The following is a 16,970-nucleotide window of genomic DNA, read 5'->3' on the forward strand; positions in this document are numbered from 1 at the left end:
AGAGTGCACATAGCAACAGACCTCGCTGCTGATTGGACAGAAGGCGTGCTTCAGCCCTTCACCGCTCACAAGGTCTACTACAGTTTCCTGTCTGCTTGGCAGGAGTATCATGTTTTCTTTTCTCCTCTTGTGAACCCAGCTGTGTTTGGGCAATTGGAAAGGAAAGAAAAGCAGAACAACAAGTAGCAGGAGACACTAAATGTGGCACTGAGTGTTGCTATTATTACAGTTCAATGTTTAAAAAGAGATATATATATACACACACACCATAACCGTTTATAGAGTTTTTTCAAATCTCAAATATACTCAAGTGTCTACAGATAAGGAACACAAGGGGCCCATGTGTTCTGAACAGCTGTTTGTTTGTGTATGTGCTTTTTAGCAGAGCTGGGGTTTTTTTAAAGCCACCCAGCACCAAGATATGATTTCCTACTGCTTTTGGTATATATAGACAGTGTGTCCTAGGTGTATGAAGTTAAGACAACCATGATTTTTCAGAATGAAAAAAACTAATATTTCTACTCAATGTACAACAAAATTCAGAGGACAAATGCAAATACAGCAATCTTAATAACACAAATACACTTCTCATAGAATCAAATAAATCTAGAAAACTGGCTAGTTATATAAAAATATTGGCTACCACTGTACAGAAGTAATTATTTAAAATCAAAGCTACTGTTAAGACTTATGTCTTCTTGGTATACTAACTCAGTGTTTTTCAGGATGTATGAAGTGGAGGAATGGCAAATTTTCCCATTGTGTCAGTGAATGGCACCATACAATGACGGTGTGTGTGTGTGTGTGAGAGAGAGAGAGAGGGGGGGGGGGGGAGGGAAAGAGAAAGAGACCACTCACCAGCAGACCAGCACCAAATGACTCATAGGCCAGAACTAGTCCACAGAAGACCATTTTGAGTAGCACTGATCGAAGTAACATAGATGGTAACCTCCTCAACTACATGCAAATTTGTTATCTCCCAAATTCTAAGAAAAATCTCCTAACAAAAATTACACCATTGCATTAATCTCCTACACAGCGAAGTTATACTCAATATATTATATAACAAAGCAAAAAATACTAGACAGCCAAGATGAGTTTGGAAAAGGAGGAGGCACTAGAAGTCATACTGCAAACACACTATATCTAATGGAAGGCCCAATTGAGTTTTAAAAGAAAACTCTGCTGTGCTTTATAGATTATGACAAAACCTCTGGCTGTATCAACAATTCTAAAAGGCACAGGTGTGTCACCACATTTGATAGTATTGATGTATAATTTATAATCTGGACAAGAGGATTTGAATATTGAAAAACTAAATCATTTCCAAGAAGCAAGATAATCAAGCAAAACAGCATTTTATCACTCTGTTTAATGTACATACAGAATGCAATATGCTTACCTACAATCTCCATCTTGGGGCTAAATTTAATAACAAACCTAACCGAATCTCCCTATCCTAATTTTTTCATCTCCTAGCATGATGAAGGACGCTGGAGAATTCAAATGTCTGCACACAGTGTCATTGCTTAAAACAAGGTATTGTCTATCTGTGGATTGTACTATTATGTTTGTCATTATGTTATTTCTTAAGTACACTTTGTGAAACTTATAAAAAATTCTCTCCCAAGGGCTTCCAGCAAGTTCAGAGTTTGAGGTCAAATTCGGGAAGAAAGTCCATGGTTCAGAAAGATTATACATACAATTTGAGATGCTTACAACTTTGAAGGAAATAATATCTCTATCAGTGTCTAAAAGTCCTATTCCATAAGGCACAATCACATATCTCTTCAATGATGGAGAGATAATGGGTAGCCTAAGAAAATAATCACTTCTGGATAGAACTATTTTCATAACTATCAGTAAATTATTCCTGGACTTCATTTTCCTATCTATAAGAGTTGTAAGTGCTGAAAATGGAGTCGATTAGCTACAGAAGACCATGGATTTGTCCTGCTTGACTCATCTAACTGGTTCCTTACTGCAGAATGGCCTCCGTTATCTGGAATGGACAAATTACAGCAGTATTCTTCAGATTTGTTAATGTACTTTCAAAACATATCAGTAACTATAGTTGTGATTTTTATTAAATCAGCAGAACTAGAAGGACTTACTTTTCAAAAAAAGTAATAGAGTGATTGTACATAACAACAAAATTGTTTTAATATGCACAAAATGTCTGAACTATACTGTTTCTTTGCATCTTTATATTTGAACCTGGTCATTGGGGTTTGAGCATCTATTTGAATTTGGCAATTTCCCCCTGCTCCCCATAATACAATGAACTGCCTTCCAATCCTTTGAACACTCATTTCGCAAAATTTGACATTGCTTTTGAATTTGAAAAGACAATGCAATTTTAAGAATGTGCATCTTACAGACATATAACTATTATTTGTAATTTAATGAAAAACAGGTGCTCTATAATGCACCAACTATGCAAGAAGTTCAAGAATGTTTCTTTGGAATATTACTACTATAATGAGCATCTTGCATTATAAACCATTATGATGACACCAATATGCAAACAATTGGTTTTGAAATTAATATCCAAATTGAATACAGTTCATGCCATTAAACACACAAATGCTGGGTAGGTGCATATGGTCCCAACTGCCAAAGAAGCATGGAGTAATTCAACAGTATTTGGCAATAAAGATGGAAACAGTACACATATATTACAGAATTACAACAGAGTCACATGGTGCTCACAGAGGAGCAAAGGGCAAACCCATTCATTTTCTGTTGTCCCCCTCTAGATCAAAGCCTGATTCCGATTCTATCATTCAGATTAGTCAGTCAGGAAGATTGCTACCTGAACAACTTCTTTTCAAATTTCCTAAGTTGCACATTTCTTACAAAAGCAACCAGAAACACGTCACATATCTTTCTTTTACATGCAGTTTCTGGAACATAATAGCCAGAAAAACAGCTTTCCTGATACAACAGGAAGAAGCGTCACTTCCAATTTATTACCTCCTCCCTACCTTTACCTGAGGCATCTATAACTAGAAGCACAGGCATTTTCAGAACAGCTGCCACCAGCCTGCTAAACAGGATGTAAGATCACCTGCAGCTCATATACCTTTTTTATTATTCATTATCCCAAACTGGATTTAGCATCTCTACCTGCAAGAGATGAGCAATACAATCCTACACATATTTACACAGAAACAAATCTTACTATATACAATATGGTGTACTCCCTGGTAGGGCTAACATATAAGCCTCAACAATTATTGAATTTTCATGAGACCACTCTTTAAGCAGTAAGGACTCTTTGATCCTCCAGATGTCATGGACTTCTACTCCCAGAAGCCACAGTTGACATAGCCCAAAGCAAAATCTTATGGGAACTGAGATCCAAAATGTCTGAAGAGCCAAAGGTTTGATGTGTCACCTGTCTATCTATGGTAATCCTACGAATTGTATAAGGTTTTCTTTTACAAGAAATAACCCAAGGTGGTTTTTCCAGTTTCTTCTTCTAAAATACAGCCTATTGAACCTAATGTTCATTGGTGGGCTCCCATCCTCACCTGCACTGACCCTGCACAACTTCCAACATCAGATGGGATCTGATGCCTTTAGGATATTTGGTCCCAACAATTTCAGCAAGAGTTTAAACACTTGAGATTGCAATCTTTCATATAACCCTTTATATTGTAGGAACATTCAGAGCAGAATACAGGGTAGCAACCTCAAGCATTAGCGTAAACCTAGAATTAGTGAGGTGTGGCAATAGTGGTGGCAACAGATCAAGAACAAGGAATTATATACATGCATCTTATCAGAGAATGAATAAGCTTAGAAGTGTACTAGAGTACCCACCTGAAGGGCATAACTCTCCCACCCATATTTGCGGGGACTAATACCTATCGCATTTCTGAATAAATCAACCAATTATTCGTGTACGTAAGAAGTTGACTGCTCCATGCTACATATATTCTCACAGTTAATGAAGGTTATAATGGATGCTCTTTATTCCAGGACCAATTTCCTTATCCCATGGCCAACCCAACTTTTCTGCTAGCAGTCTGTTAGGAAAAGCATTCCTAGTAATATGTTCCCTTTCATCTGTATATAGGAAATTACCTCATTCCATCGCACATCATTTATGAACAAGGGTTTTATTCCATGCTTTTCCCTCAAAGTACTTTTCTATACCAAATCCCATTTTAAATCATCAGTATGCAGCTAGAGCCAAAAATGTGTTACAAACAATTATTGATGGAAAAGAAAGGGATTACTTGACAAACTTAACCTGGAATGATAATAGTACACTAAAACAAAAATATATATTTTACAGACTAATGTTGTTGGTCCAACATTAAAAAGATTGTATTGCAATTTAGTTTGAAGCACTATTCATCTTGTGTCCTTCACTATTAATTTACAACTAAGGGAAGCAGGTGATTGCACAGTTGACTGCTTACTTGTGGTGCAGTTGCTGCATAAAAAGCAACCCATGTAAAGATTTACATTATTTGTTCCTCCATAAGAGTACTGCATCTAGAGGCCAAATGTGGCATTTAGGCCACACTTTAACCATATGCCAGTAATTCAGACAGTAACAAAAAACTGTTAAACTAGATACATCCTCCTGTATGCCTTCAAAGTAGCATATGATGTTTAACATTCTAACGTTCTTTGTTGTTGAAATACATACCAGGTTATATTTTTATACTGTTAAAGTTTCCATATAAAGGTATGAACATTATCTGAATAGATTGTTTCTTAATTCATAGCTTCATTATTCCTCCTTTCATTATATCACTAACGACAACATCTAATCATAAAATGGCACTGTCCTATCCATGGCACCATCAGCTGTGAGTTACCAAAGCTCTGAACATGCATCATCACATTTTTGGGCTATGACAATGGTTACAAATACTGACTGTTGTTTTTTAATCTCAGTATATTTTGTCATTTGTGTTTTCCTATGATGAATTTAGGCAGCAATATTAAGGACATTGTTTTGGAAGCAAATTTCATAAACTTTTTAGGGTTTATTTCAGAATAAACATGCTTTGGCTAATGACAGAAATCAAACAAGTAGTCAGCAAGTCTTAAAGAAAATCACAGCATTACTTTTCTTTAAGGTTTCAAGCAATTTTAAAACTAAGATATATTCTTTGTCCCTTCACAGATTCAACTTACATTATTAAGAACATGTTTGTATTCAAGTCACACATTATTGAATAAAATATTTGTATCCGCAAACACTTGACAATGCCAGATGTCCACAAAAGAAAAGGGCTCACTAATTATTTTTCCTGATTTTAAACATCATAATCATCTAATAAATAGTTTCTTATACATATGGAATTGTCCATACCAGATAAATTTTGTTTTTCAATTGAGGTACAACAAAGCAAAGGAAGAGAAGCTTGAGATTGCTTACAGTTGTAATGGAAAATATTGTGAAATTAAGGTTGTAGTTCTACCTATTCTTACACACAAAATATGTCCCAATAAATGTATCAGGACACACACTCTCTCTCTCTCTCTCATATATATATATATATATATATATATATATATATATATTGCACATAGTATAATTAAATGTGAATTCGACTTCACGTTTAATTGAAAATATTTCCTATTGTGAAATAAATTTCAAGCAAAAAAAATTGCATGGTCCAAATATATACCATTTAAAATAAGCAACCAGGACTCTTAACTCTAGTGGTGTCAGCAATTATTACAATAAGTACACAAGTTTTGAATTAGTTAAAACCTACTATCTGACCCACTAATTTTATCCATTAACCACAAAAACAATTAGAGGCAGGGCTGATAAAGAAAGAACTGCTTGTGGGAATTTAAACTGAATGAGATTCAGCTGCTTTGCATGAGTTTCGAGGCTGTTCTTATCTGTGTATCATCCACAAAACAGATTGCAGTGCTAACAATCATCCCCAACTATAATCTGTGACTGATTTTTCTAGTAATGTCGCAATTGTATGATAATACCTGAAGCACAAAACTGTTTCAAATATCATCTCCCAAAGCAAAGGACATTTTTCACAATTGGTTGCTATCTCCCAATGCATTATTAAGAAATATAAAATTGAACAACACAAATGAACACATTATCAATATTTATCAACTTCAGACACTAATTCCAGCCTTGTCACTCTTTTTCTATACAGAATCCCTTCACAATAAAATGTTTCCCTATTAACATAAACAGCTTGTCCAATGCTATATATATATATATATATATATATATATATATATAATTAGAAGTATTTATTAAATCATTTACCTCGGTCAGGCTTCATCTTGAGTCCAGTCCTTTTTGTTTTTTCTTCCAGTCTCAATAAAGGTTTGTGCTTCTTTCTCTCTTTGTAGTGGTGTTGATGCCGCCTCCAGCTATTCCTCTCCCTCCCTCCAACCCTCTTCCTTAACAGCTTACAAGACTGTCGCAGCTAGGCCTCCTCCTGGCATTCATTGTGGTGGCAAAAGCAGCAGCAGTCTGATGGGGGGAAAAGGCTAAAGGCTGCCAGCCTTTCTCTCTGTGTCTCCCTCTCCCTTTGGAACTTGCCAATGTGTCCTTCCTTGACACAGCCTCTGAACAGGTCTATTTATAACCTGCCGGGGTAAAGGCTTAGACAACAAAAGCTGGAATTCTCGCACAAACACACACTCGACACCCACCAAAAAGCAAAGGCTCTGAATCACAAGAGCCCCAGGGCAATGAATGTCAGCCCAGGCTGGACTCCATGGCGTTTTACCTGTTCGGCAGACCAGCCAAGGAGGGGTTGGTTGGTTGATTGGTGAGTGAGTGCCTCCTCCCTCTTCCCCCAATTGAGTCTAGCCTAAATAAAAACAGTCTGGCAGCCCTCTTTGCTCTCCCATCGTCATAAAACAGGAGATAAGACAGAAAGAGGCTCTGCAAAACACAAACACACACACACAGAGGCAAGGCAAGCTTCCCTGACTTTGTCCCTAAAGATTATAAACAAACCCAGGTCTAGCCAACCAGTCAGTTGTGTCCTTCTTCTGCAGCAACAGCCCTCCCCTTTCTTGGCGCAAAGAGAGAAGCACGTCTGAAGGCAGCTTCACGCAACTTCACCTGACACAACCCTGGGAAAGGAGGAGGAGGAAAATAGGGTTTCTCTCCCTCTCTCTCTCTCTCTGTCACTGCTTCATTTCTATAAACTGATCCCTTTCCCTCCTCCTTAGACCCTCACCTGCCCCATAGTCAGCCCTACACGCGTCACGTCTGAACCGCACCAGTGTTGACACGCGTGTTGATGTCCCCCTCACACACACACACACACCAGAACACACAAACAGCAAGCGGTTCCTGTTTTGTTGTGCTCTCCCTGCCTTCAACACGCTTCCCCCGTCACGCGTTCACACGTTCTTCCTCGTTCGACCCTCGCCTGACCCATATCCAGCCCTACACGCGTCACGTCTGAACCGCACCAGTGTTGACACGCGTGTTGATCCCCCCCCCACACACAAACAGGAAGGGGTTCCTGTTCTGTTGTGCTCTCCCTGCCTTCAACACGCTTCTCCCGTCACGCGTTCACACGTTCTTCCTCGTTAGACCCTCGCCTGACCCATATCCAGCCCTACACGCGTCACGTCTGAACAGCACCAGTGTTGTTTATCCCCCAACCAAAAAAAGGGAGTAACAGAGCAGCCTCGCACACGAAACAGGAAGGGGTTCCTGTTGTGTTGTGCTCTCCCCGCCCTCAACACGCTTCTCCCGTCACGCGTTCACACGTTCTCCCGGACACGCGTCTTCCTCGTCTCCCTCAGGCGGGGGCTGCTGGGACGGAGGGATCTCCATGATGACTCCTTCCTTGGTTCGTTCGTTCGTTCGTCTCTCCTCAGCTGCTGCTGCTGACTAACTGCCTTCCTCCTCTTCCTCCTCCTCCTCCTGACACTTTTCTGTCTCCAGCCAAGCGGGCCGCACGCATCCCAGCTGCTATTAATGGCGCTGCGGCGGGAAGAGGAGGGAGAAAGGGAGGCAGCACCGGCCCTAGTCCCGAAAGGAGAAGCCGAGGCCCGTCCGAAAAACCGCCTTCCACGCCGTCCCGCGCCTCTCCTCGGCCTTCATCCCGCCTCCAAAAGCCGCGACCCCCCTTTCCCACACTTTGAGCCCCAATTCCGCGCGCGCCTCACGGTCTCTAATTTTTTTTTTCTCCTGCCCTGTCAAAACACACACGCGGGGTCACGTGGCGCCGCGGCGGCCAATCACGTTGCGGGTTTCTTCTCTCCCCCCCCCTTCTGCTTGTTTCTAAGCCCAGCGAGGAACTTTCCGTTGTCATAGCAACCGAAGCCTAAGGAAGGAGAGGGAAAAGTTGAGGCCTGTAAGTACAAGGCCAAGCCATGCTTAGAGTTGTGGATGCTTAGGCCAACTTGGGCCTTGCGGGTGTTTTGGACTCCGACTCCCACCATTCCTCACAGCCTCAGGCCTTTTCCTTTTCCCCCTCAGCCGCTTAAGCGGCTGAGGGGGAAAAGGAAAAGGCCTGAGGCTGTGAGGAATGGTGGCAGTCGGAATCCAAAACACCCGCAAGGCCCAAGTTGGCCCATACCTAAGACTCAGGCTGAATTCAAACCTAAGGGATTCAAACCACCTCTAAAATTACTTCTGAATGTTGACCCAGGGCTCTTCCACACAGCCCTATATCCCTCGATATCAAGTCAGGAAATCCCACATTATCTGAACCCAGTTCAAAGCAGCTATTGTGGGATTTTCTGCCTTGATATTCTGGGTTATATGGCTGTGTGGAAGGGCCCTGAGGAAACTCAAAACTAAAGGCCCTTCCAGACAGGCCCTATATTCCAGGATCTGATTCTAGGTTTTCCGCTTTGAATTATTTTCAGTCCCCACTGCCAGATAATCTAGGACAGGGGTCCTCAAACTAAGGCCCGGGGGCCGGATGCGGCCCTCCAAGGTCATTTACCTGGCCCCCGCCCTCAGTTTTATAATATAATATTTTATATCAGTTTTAATAATATAATATATTGTATATACATATAATATTGATAATAATCTTATGTTATACAATATAATACTAATAGTAATACCATATAATAATATTAATTATATGTTATATATTACATATTATATAATAGTATAGTGGTATAGTTCAATATAGTAATGTATAATGCTAATATTGTGCTATGCTAATAATATAATATATTGTATGTACATACAGCTGCTCTGAGTCCCCTTCGGGGTGAGAAGGGTGGGATATAAATGTAGTAAATAAATGCAGTAAATAAATAATTAATTTTAGACTTAGGCTCGGCCAAAGTCTGAAATGACTTGAAGGCACACAACAACAACAATCCTAATTAACTTGATTATCTCATTGGCCAGTAGCAGGCCCACACTTTCCATTGATATCCTAATAGGTTTATGTTGGTTAAAATTGTTTTCATTTTTAAATATTGTATTGTTCTTTCATTGTTGTTGTTGTTGCACTACAAATAAGACATGTTCAGTATGCATAGGAATTTGTTTGTATTTTTTTTAAAATGATAATTCGGCCCCTCAACAGTCTGAAGGATTGTGGACCGGCCCTCTGCTTAAAAAGTTTGGGGACCCCTGATCTAGGATAACTAGAAAACCTGGAATCACATCCTTCCAGACAGGCCCTATATTCCAGGATCTGATTCTAGGTTTTCCACTTTGAATTATTTTAAGTCCCCACTGCCGGATAATCTAGGATAACTAGAAAACCTGGAATCACATCCTTGGATATTTTATTTATCTAAAAAAGTATTGTTTCGGTTATTTAAACAATTAGTAAATAATAAAACTTTTTTTAATTTTACAATAATATATAATAATTAACAATAAACAATAATATATAATAATATAATAATAATATATAATAATTATAACATATTGTATATACATATAATACTAGCTGTGCCCAGCCACGCGTTGCTGTGGCGAAGTCTGGTGGTATGGGAAATAAAGTATTGAGGAATTGGTGGTAGTTAAGGTAAAGGGTAAACATTTTCCCCTGACATTAAGTCAAGTCGTGACCAACTCTGGGGGTTGGTGCTCATCTCCATTTCTAAGCCGAAGAGCTGGCATTGTCCTTAGACACCTCCAAGGTCATGTGGCCACTGGCATGACTGCATGGAGCACCGTTACCTTCCGCCGGAGCAGTACCTATTCATCTACTTTCATTTGCATGTTTTCGAACTTCTGGGTTGACAGAAGCTGGGCTTTAGATAATCTGTTGAAGAGGTCTAAGTGAAGCCTAACTGTGCCTGTCCCCTGGGCTGAGTAGGTTGCTAGGAGACCAAGTGGGCGGAGCTTAGACTTCTAACTGGCAGCAATTGGATAAAAACAATTATTCCTCTCCCTCTTATTAGGACTTTATTTTTCTTTTCTTTTTGTTGTATCAACCTAGAGGCGTGGATGATGGGTTGTGTTGTTAAATTTCGAGGTTGGGGGGCCTGTAGTTTTGTTGTTTTGTCCGCTGCCCTGATGTCATCACTCTTTTATATATATAGATTCATAATATTATATTGTAATACGATATATAGTAGAGTCTCACTTATCCAACATAAACGAGCTGGCAGAATGTTGGATAAGCGAATATCTTGGATAATAAGGAGAGATTAAGAAAAAGCCTATTAAACATCAAATTAGGTTATGATTTTACAAATTAAGCACCAAAACATCATGTTATACAACAAATTTGACAGAAAAAGTAGTTCAATACTTAGTAATGCTATGTAGTAATTACTGTATTTACAAATTTAGCGCCAAAATATCATGATGTATTGAAAACATTGACTACAAAAATGCGTTGGATAATGTTCTCGTACATCCATTGCAACTTATTAAACCTGTACTTCCTTCCTTGCCCCTCCTGTTCTGACCATTCAGTACAAGTAAATCCAACATAAAACCATCTCAGTGTAAAAAGTAGATGTTGTCATCCTGCATAACAGATCTTAAAAATCTTCATCGGGTGGACCATCAAAAAACCATTAATCATCCAATACAAAAGAAAGAATCTCACTGAACCAACAAGATTGCCAATGTACGAGTATGAGTATGAGTGACTGTATTCTGTGTGACTCAGATGCCCTATAATAGGAAATATGGCTAATGAGTGGCATCCTTTCAGAGAAACACACAGGAGCTTAATAAGTCGTATTTTAATATGGCTTTGTAAGCAAGGCAAGGTCCGCATTGCCAATCGTTAATCACTTCCAGATGTTGAAGGACAACAGATCATTACCATTTCTGATAGAATATTAATTTCACAACAAACCAGTTGGTTCAGATAACAGTAATGAAGACATGTTATCAAAGGCTTTCATGGCCAGAATCACTGGGTTGCTGTGAGTTTTCCGGACTGTATAGACATGTTTCAGAAGCATTCTCTTCTGATGTTTCACCCACATCTGTGGTAGGCATCCTCTGAGATTGTGAGGTCTGTTGGAAACTAGGCAAATGAGGTTTATATATCTGTGGAATGTCCAAGGTGGGAGAAAGAATTCTTGTCTGATTGAGGCAAGTCTGAATGTTGCAATTGTCCACCTTGATTAACATTGAATGGCCTTGCAGCTTCAAAGCCTGGCTGCTCCCTGCCTGGGGGAATCCTTTGTTGGGAGGTATTAGCTGGCCCTGATTGTTTCACGCCTGCAATTCCCCTGTTTCTAAGTGTTGTTCTTTATTTACTGTCCTCTTTTTACCGTTCAAAGCAGCCTAGTTTCCAGTAATAAAGATGTTTCCTATGACCGTAACGTCTCCAACACTCAGCTGCTTTAAGGCTTCGTGGTTCTTTTGCTGCTTTTTGTTTAAAAGACTTTCCCAGAATAACACTTACATGATTTTACCTCTCACCTTCACTCCAACTCTTTCATTGAGCCCAGGAATGTGGACATATCACAGATGTTCCAATGGACAGAGAATATCTTTACATCACAGTTTCAGCTTTCTGTCCCTGGTAGTTTTGCAAAATTCTTGGGTCAATTGTCCAAATGGGACAGGTTAATGATTATCTTCATTGGGTAACAGAAAATAAGCAATGCTATCTGGAGTCTACAGATTTTGATTGACCCAGATTTGTGTTTGCATTAACCCTTTTCCTGCCGAAAAGTTTGCAATCTTTCCTTTTCCTGCTGAGCTGCAAAGGTAGTCATAAGACTGAAAGGACAAATTGTAGCCTTTTCCCACAAACCTTAGACCTAAAGCAGGAGACACTTGCTACTTCATCACATTGAAGCAAGCATAGAGCTCTGTCGTACTCAGTTTTTAAATAAAATGAATTATTTCCCTGCCTTCATCACCTCTTGGCTGCTCCACACAGAAGGGTGTGGACCTTGGGAAACTATAACTCCCAGGAGGGCTTTATCGCATAGAGCCATGGCATTTAAAGTGGGGTGCAAGGGCATTCATTCCATACTGTAAATGCACCAAGAGGAGGGTGTGGACCTTGGGAAATTGTAACTCCCAGGAGAGCTCTTTCATACGGAGCCATGGCATTTCAAGTAGGGTGCAAGGGCATTCATTCCATACCGTAAATGAGGCTGTGAGAAATGGTGGGAGTTGAAGTCCACCTGTAGGGTCAAAGTTTGCCCATGCCTGGCCTAGAGGTTGTTCAAGTACTCTCTCTGGTAACAACGATATTTAATTTGCGGTTTTTCCACTTTCATGCATCTAAAACTCCCACAAAGGTGGAGGACTGGTTGTGCAAGAGCATGGCTTTAAATCCTTCACTGGGTCAACAGAGCAGATCTTTCCAGTGATACTTAATTCCTCTCAACTCGAGGTTCTGGTTTTTTAAATGCTCCAAGCTTACAGCTCCCTTGGGTGGCCTCTGTCCCCTCCCTTGCTCATTAGAAGAAGAGTTTGACCGTAATCTTCTTCTCTCTGGATTGCGGCTTCAACCTTGACCCAGTTCCTCTGACTATTGACACCTCCCTGTTTCAGCAACTTCTGATACAACACTGCCCACATAAGTTTCCCTGGTTGTAATTTGAAAGGTAGTCATGATTCAGGGAGAACTGTCTTTGGCCCCAGCCTAGTCTTCATTGGAAGAAGGGCTTACAGAGTATGAAGACTGTGTTTGGGGCTTTTTGTCATTAGATGAAAGACTAGAAGCAATGAGAAGTTGCTGTATGTTTTCCGGGCTGTATGGACATATTCCAGAAGCATTCTCTCCTGATGTTTCGCCCACATCTAAGGCAGGCATCCTCAGAGATTGTGAGGTCTTGGAAACTAGGCAAGTGGGGTTTATATATTTGTGGAATAATGTCCAGGGTGGGAGAAAGAACTCTTGTCTGTTTGAGGAATTCCAGACAGGAAACAATCAGGGCTAGCTAACACCTACCAACAAAAGATTCCCCCAGGCAGGAAGCAGCCAGGCTTTGAAGCTGCAAGGCCATTCAATGCTAATCAACCTGGATAATTGCAACATTGGAGCCCCCGATGGCGTAGTGGGTTAAAGCCTTGTGACTTGAAGGTTGGGTTGCTGACCTGAAGGCTGCCAGGTTCGAATCCAACCCAGGGAGAATGCGGATGAACTCCCTCTATCAGCTTCAGCTCCATGCAGGGACATGAGAGAAGGCTCCCACAAGGATGGTAAAAACATCAAAACATCCGAGCGTCCCCTGGGCAACGTCCTTTGAGATGACCAATTCTCTCACACCAGAAGCAACTTGCAATTTCTCAAGTCGCTCCTGACACGGAAAAAAAAATGCAACATTCACACTTGCCTCAAGTAGACAATTCCTCAAACAGACAAGAGTTCTTTTCCCACCCTGGACATTATTCCACAGATATATAAACCCCACTTGCCTAGTTTCCAAGACCTCTGAGGATGCCTGCCATAGATGTGGGCGAAATATTTTTTAAATCTATATATTCTATACCAGGCATGGGCAAACTGGCCCTTCAGGTGTTTTGGACTTCAACTCCCACAATTCCTAACAGGCTGTTAGGGATTGTGGGAGTTGAAACCCAAAACACCCGTAGGGCAAAAGTTTGCCCATTCCTGCTGCAATCTCTTTGGGACTCACTGAAAAACAGACATTTCTAGCATAAATTTTCGTTGACATCCAATGGACTGCCAAAAATGGCCCTTGAGGTGTCAGCTAGACTCACCAACTACCAACGTACAGTAGAGTCTCACTTATCCAAGACTCACTTATCCAAGGTTCTGGATTTTCCGAGGCATTTTTGTAGTCAATGTTTTCAATATATTGTGATATTTTGGTGCTAAATTCGTAAGTACGGTAATTACAACATAACATTACTGCATATCGAACTAGTTTTCTTTCAAATTTGTTGTATAACATGATGTTTTGGTGCTTAATTTGTAAAATCATAACCTAATTTGATGTTTAATAGGCTTTTCCTTAATCCCTCCTTATTATCCAATATATTCGCTTATCCAAGGTTCTGCCGGCCCGTTTAGCTTGGATAAATGAAACTCTACTTGTATATGTTTCTAATTACAATTCTCCCCTTAACTTTCAAGTAATTATGAGCAATCATTGACCCTGTCTAAGGACAAACACTTTGTATCTGGATCTTTTTAGGATGGATGAAAATGACTGCGTCGCTATTGTCATGATCACACGACAGCCTAGTTTTTGCTTTTCTCGCAGAAATGACTCATCGCTAGAGGGTCCTTTTGCTTCTTATGGGAGCAGCAGATGTTTGTGGGAAGAAAGATCATGAAGGAGGAGATGTCATCGCACAAATGTGTTGTTCACAGGTCATCTGAATTCAATTATAGCTTCGGTTATGAAGATCTCTGCGGCACGTTACAGAATGCTCCAGCCCACACGGTAACCATCTCCAAAGGAGGAGCGGTGTTAGTCTTTTGCAGCAAAACAACAAAGAGCTGGAAGCAACTATAAGCACTAATGGCTGGATCTGCACTGCTATATCACAAACTTGGGCCCTCCAGGTGTTTTGGACTGCAACTCCCACCATTCCTCACAGCCTCAGGCCCCTTCCTTTTGCCCCTCAGCCGCTTAAGCGGCTGAGGGGCAAAAGGAAGGGGCCTGAGGCTGTGAGGAATGGTGGGAGTTGCAGTCCAAAACACTTGAAGGGCCCAAGTTTGCCCATGCCTATCCTAAAGCTTTTAGGATAGCAACACCAAGATTCTGGACGCTATCATCATTATCGTCATAATTATCATCTGGCAGGCAGTAAGGATGATAAAAACAAGGACAAATAGGCTGGGAGATAGCTTTTATCCTAGAGCTGTGACTATATTGAACTCTGGTTTCACACTGTGATGTGGCATTATGTGTTGCAAAATAGCGATTATTTGTAAGGATGGGTGTTTCATTTTGTAATGCTACATATATAATGTGACTGGGGATGGCATTTAATTTCATTGTACGATGTAGTCTATTCTATATTATTTATTTATTTATTTGTTTATTTATTATTAGTGACATTTATATCCCGCCCTTCTCACCCCGAAGGGGACTCAGGGCAGCTTACAAGTTATATATACATACAATATATTATTAGTATAGCAGAATATAAGTACTATATAAACATTATATATTATTATATTTTACAATACGACTATATTGCAATATTATTGGTAATATTACTTGTAACATAAATATACAATTATAATAGTGTATTTTTATTATATTGTATTACATTATATTGTTATCAGTATTATATGTATATACAATATACTGTACATACTCAAGTATAAGCCTAGTTTTTCAGCCCTTTTTTAGGGCTGAAAAAGCCCCCCTCCGTTTATACTCAAGTGAGGGTCCTGGCTGGCTTATATTTGGGTCGGCTTATGCTCAAGTATATAGGTAATCAGAGTTGGACAGTCTTATTAAAGTCTTATTATTATCATAAATTACAATTTTATGTAAACATTCAAAAGCATTTAACCTACTGATGCCTCAAATAATGTAATTTTATCAGTATGTACAGTACTAATAAAATTACATTATTTGAGGCATCAATAGGTTAAATATTTTTGAATGTTTACATAAAATTGTAATTTATGGTAATAATAATAATAATAACAACAATACTTTAATAAGATAAGACTGTCTAAGTCTGATTACCTATATACTTGAGTATAAGCCGACCCGAACATAAGCCAGCCAGGATCCTCACTTGAGTTTAAGCCAAGGGGAGCTTTTTCAGCCCTAAAAAGGGGCTGAAAAACTAGGCTTATACTAGAGTATATACAGTATTATATTGCACTATACAACTATATTGCAATATTATTAGTAATATTACTTGTAACATAAATATACAATTAGAATAGTGTATTATTATTATTATATTGTATATACAATATATTAGTATTAGTTATTATATTAGTTAGTCTATTCTATAACCCTTTTTTGGACAGGGCGCAGAGGGCTATTTTCTCACCCTAGTTCAGTGTCCAAAAAGACTCCATAACTAACAGCTATCTATCCATGGGAGTGCAGAGGGAAGAAAGGCTGGGGGAGATGACTTTGACCATGAAGATCCAGGTGTCCTAAGTTCCCAACGGAAGGGAGAGGCAGGTCCACTCCATTCAGGAATGCAGCCGTATCTCTCGCTTTGCTCCCCAAGTGAGAGCAGCTGCTTCTCTGTGGCCAGAATCACAAAATCACGTCCCTCTCTCCCCTCTCTATCAACAAGCAACAGAAGCAGCAGGGCCCCCTTCCCAGGGCTTGACAGATGCCAGGCGGTGGGAGGCTGTGCAACACAACACACACATGTAGGATGTCCGTCAGTGAGTGTTAGACCTCGACCATCTGTGACTATTTGCTGGAAGACTCATAGGACATCTGATGGCAACTTCAAAATGCAGGGCCTGCTTGGCACACAAGGAGGCACCTTGTTTCTCCCACAGTAGTCCTCATCTTCAACTGAACTGCACTGCTTTAACAGTTTTACATGAGTATGGGCAAAAATGCAGTTTGAAAACATGCCAATGTGAGTAGATCAATAGGTACCGCTCCGGCAGGAAGGTAACGGC

The 16,970-nt window shown here is 40.0% G+C and overlaps 1 protein-coding gene across 1 annotated transcript in view; it reads right to left on the reverse strand.

Moving 5' to 3' along the window:
* Positions 1-6,398, reverse strand: part of atosa (atos homolog A) — a 37,424-nt gene extending 31,026 nt beyond the window's left edge. Inside the window, exon 1 of the mRNA XM_008120538.3 lies at positions 6,275-6,398. Coding sequence (XP_008118745.1) covers positions 6,275-6,290 — 16 coding nt within the window. The 5' untranslated portion in view covers positions 6,291-6,398. The remainder of the gene's footprint in view (positions 1-6,274) is intronic.
* Positions 6,399-16,970: the final 10,572 nt, after the last annotated feature.

This window comes from Anolis carolinensis, unplaced genomic scaffold, assembly GCF_035594765.1.
Source record: "Anolis carolinensis isolate JA03-04 unplaced genomic scaffold, rAnoCar3.1.pri scaffold_11, whole genome shotgun sequence".
In the NCBI taxonomy this organism is placed as follows: Eukaryota; Metazoa; Chordata; class Lepidosauria; order Squamata; family Dactyloidae; genus Anolis; species Anolis carolinensis.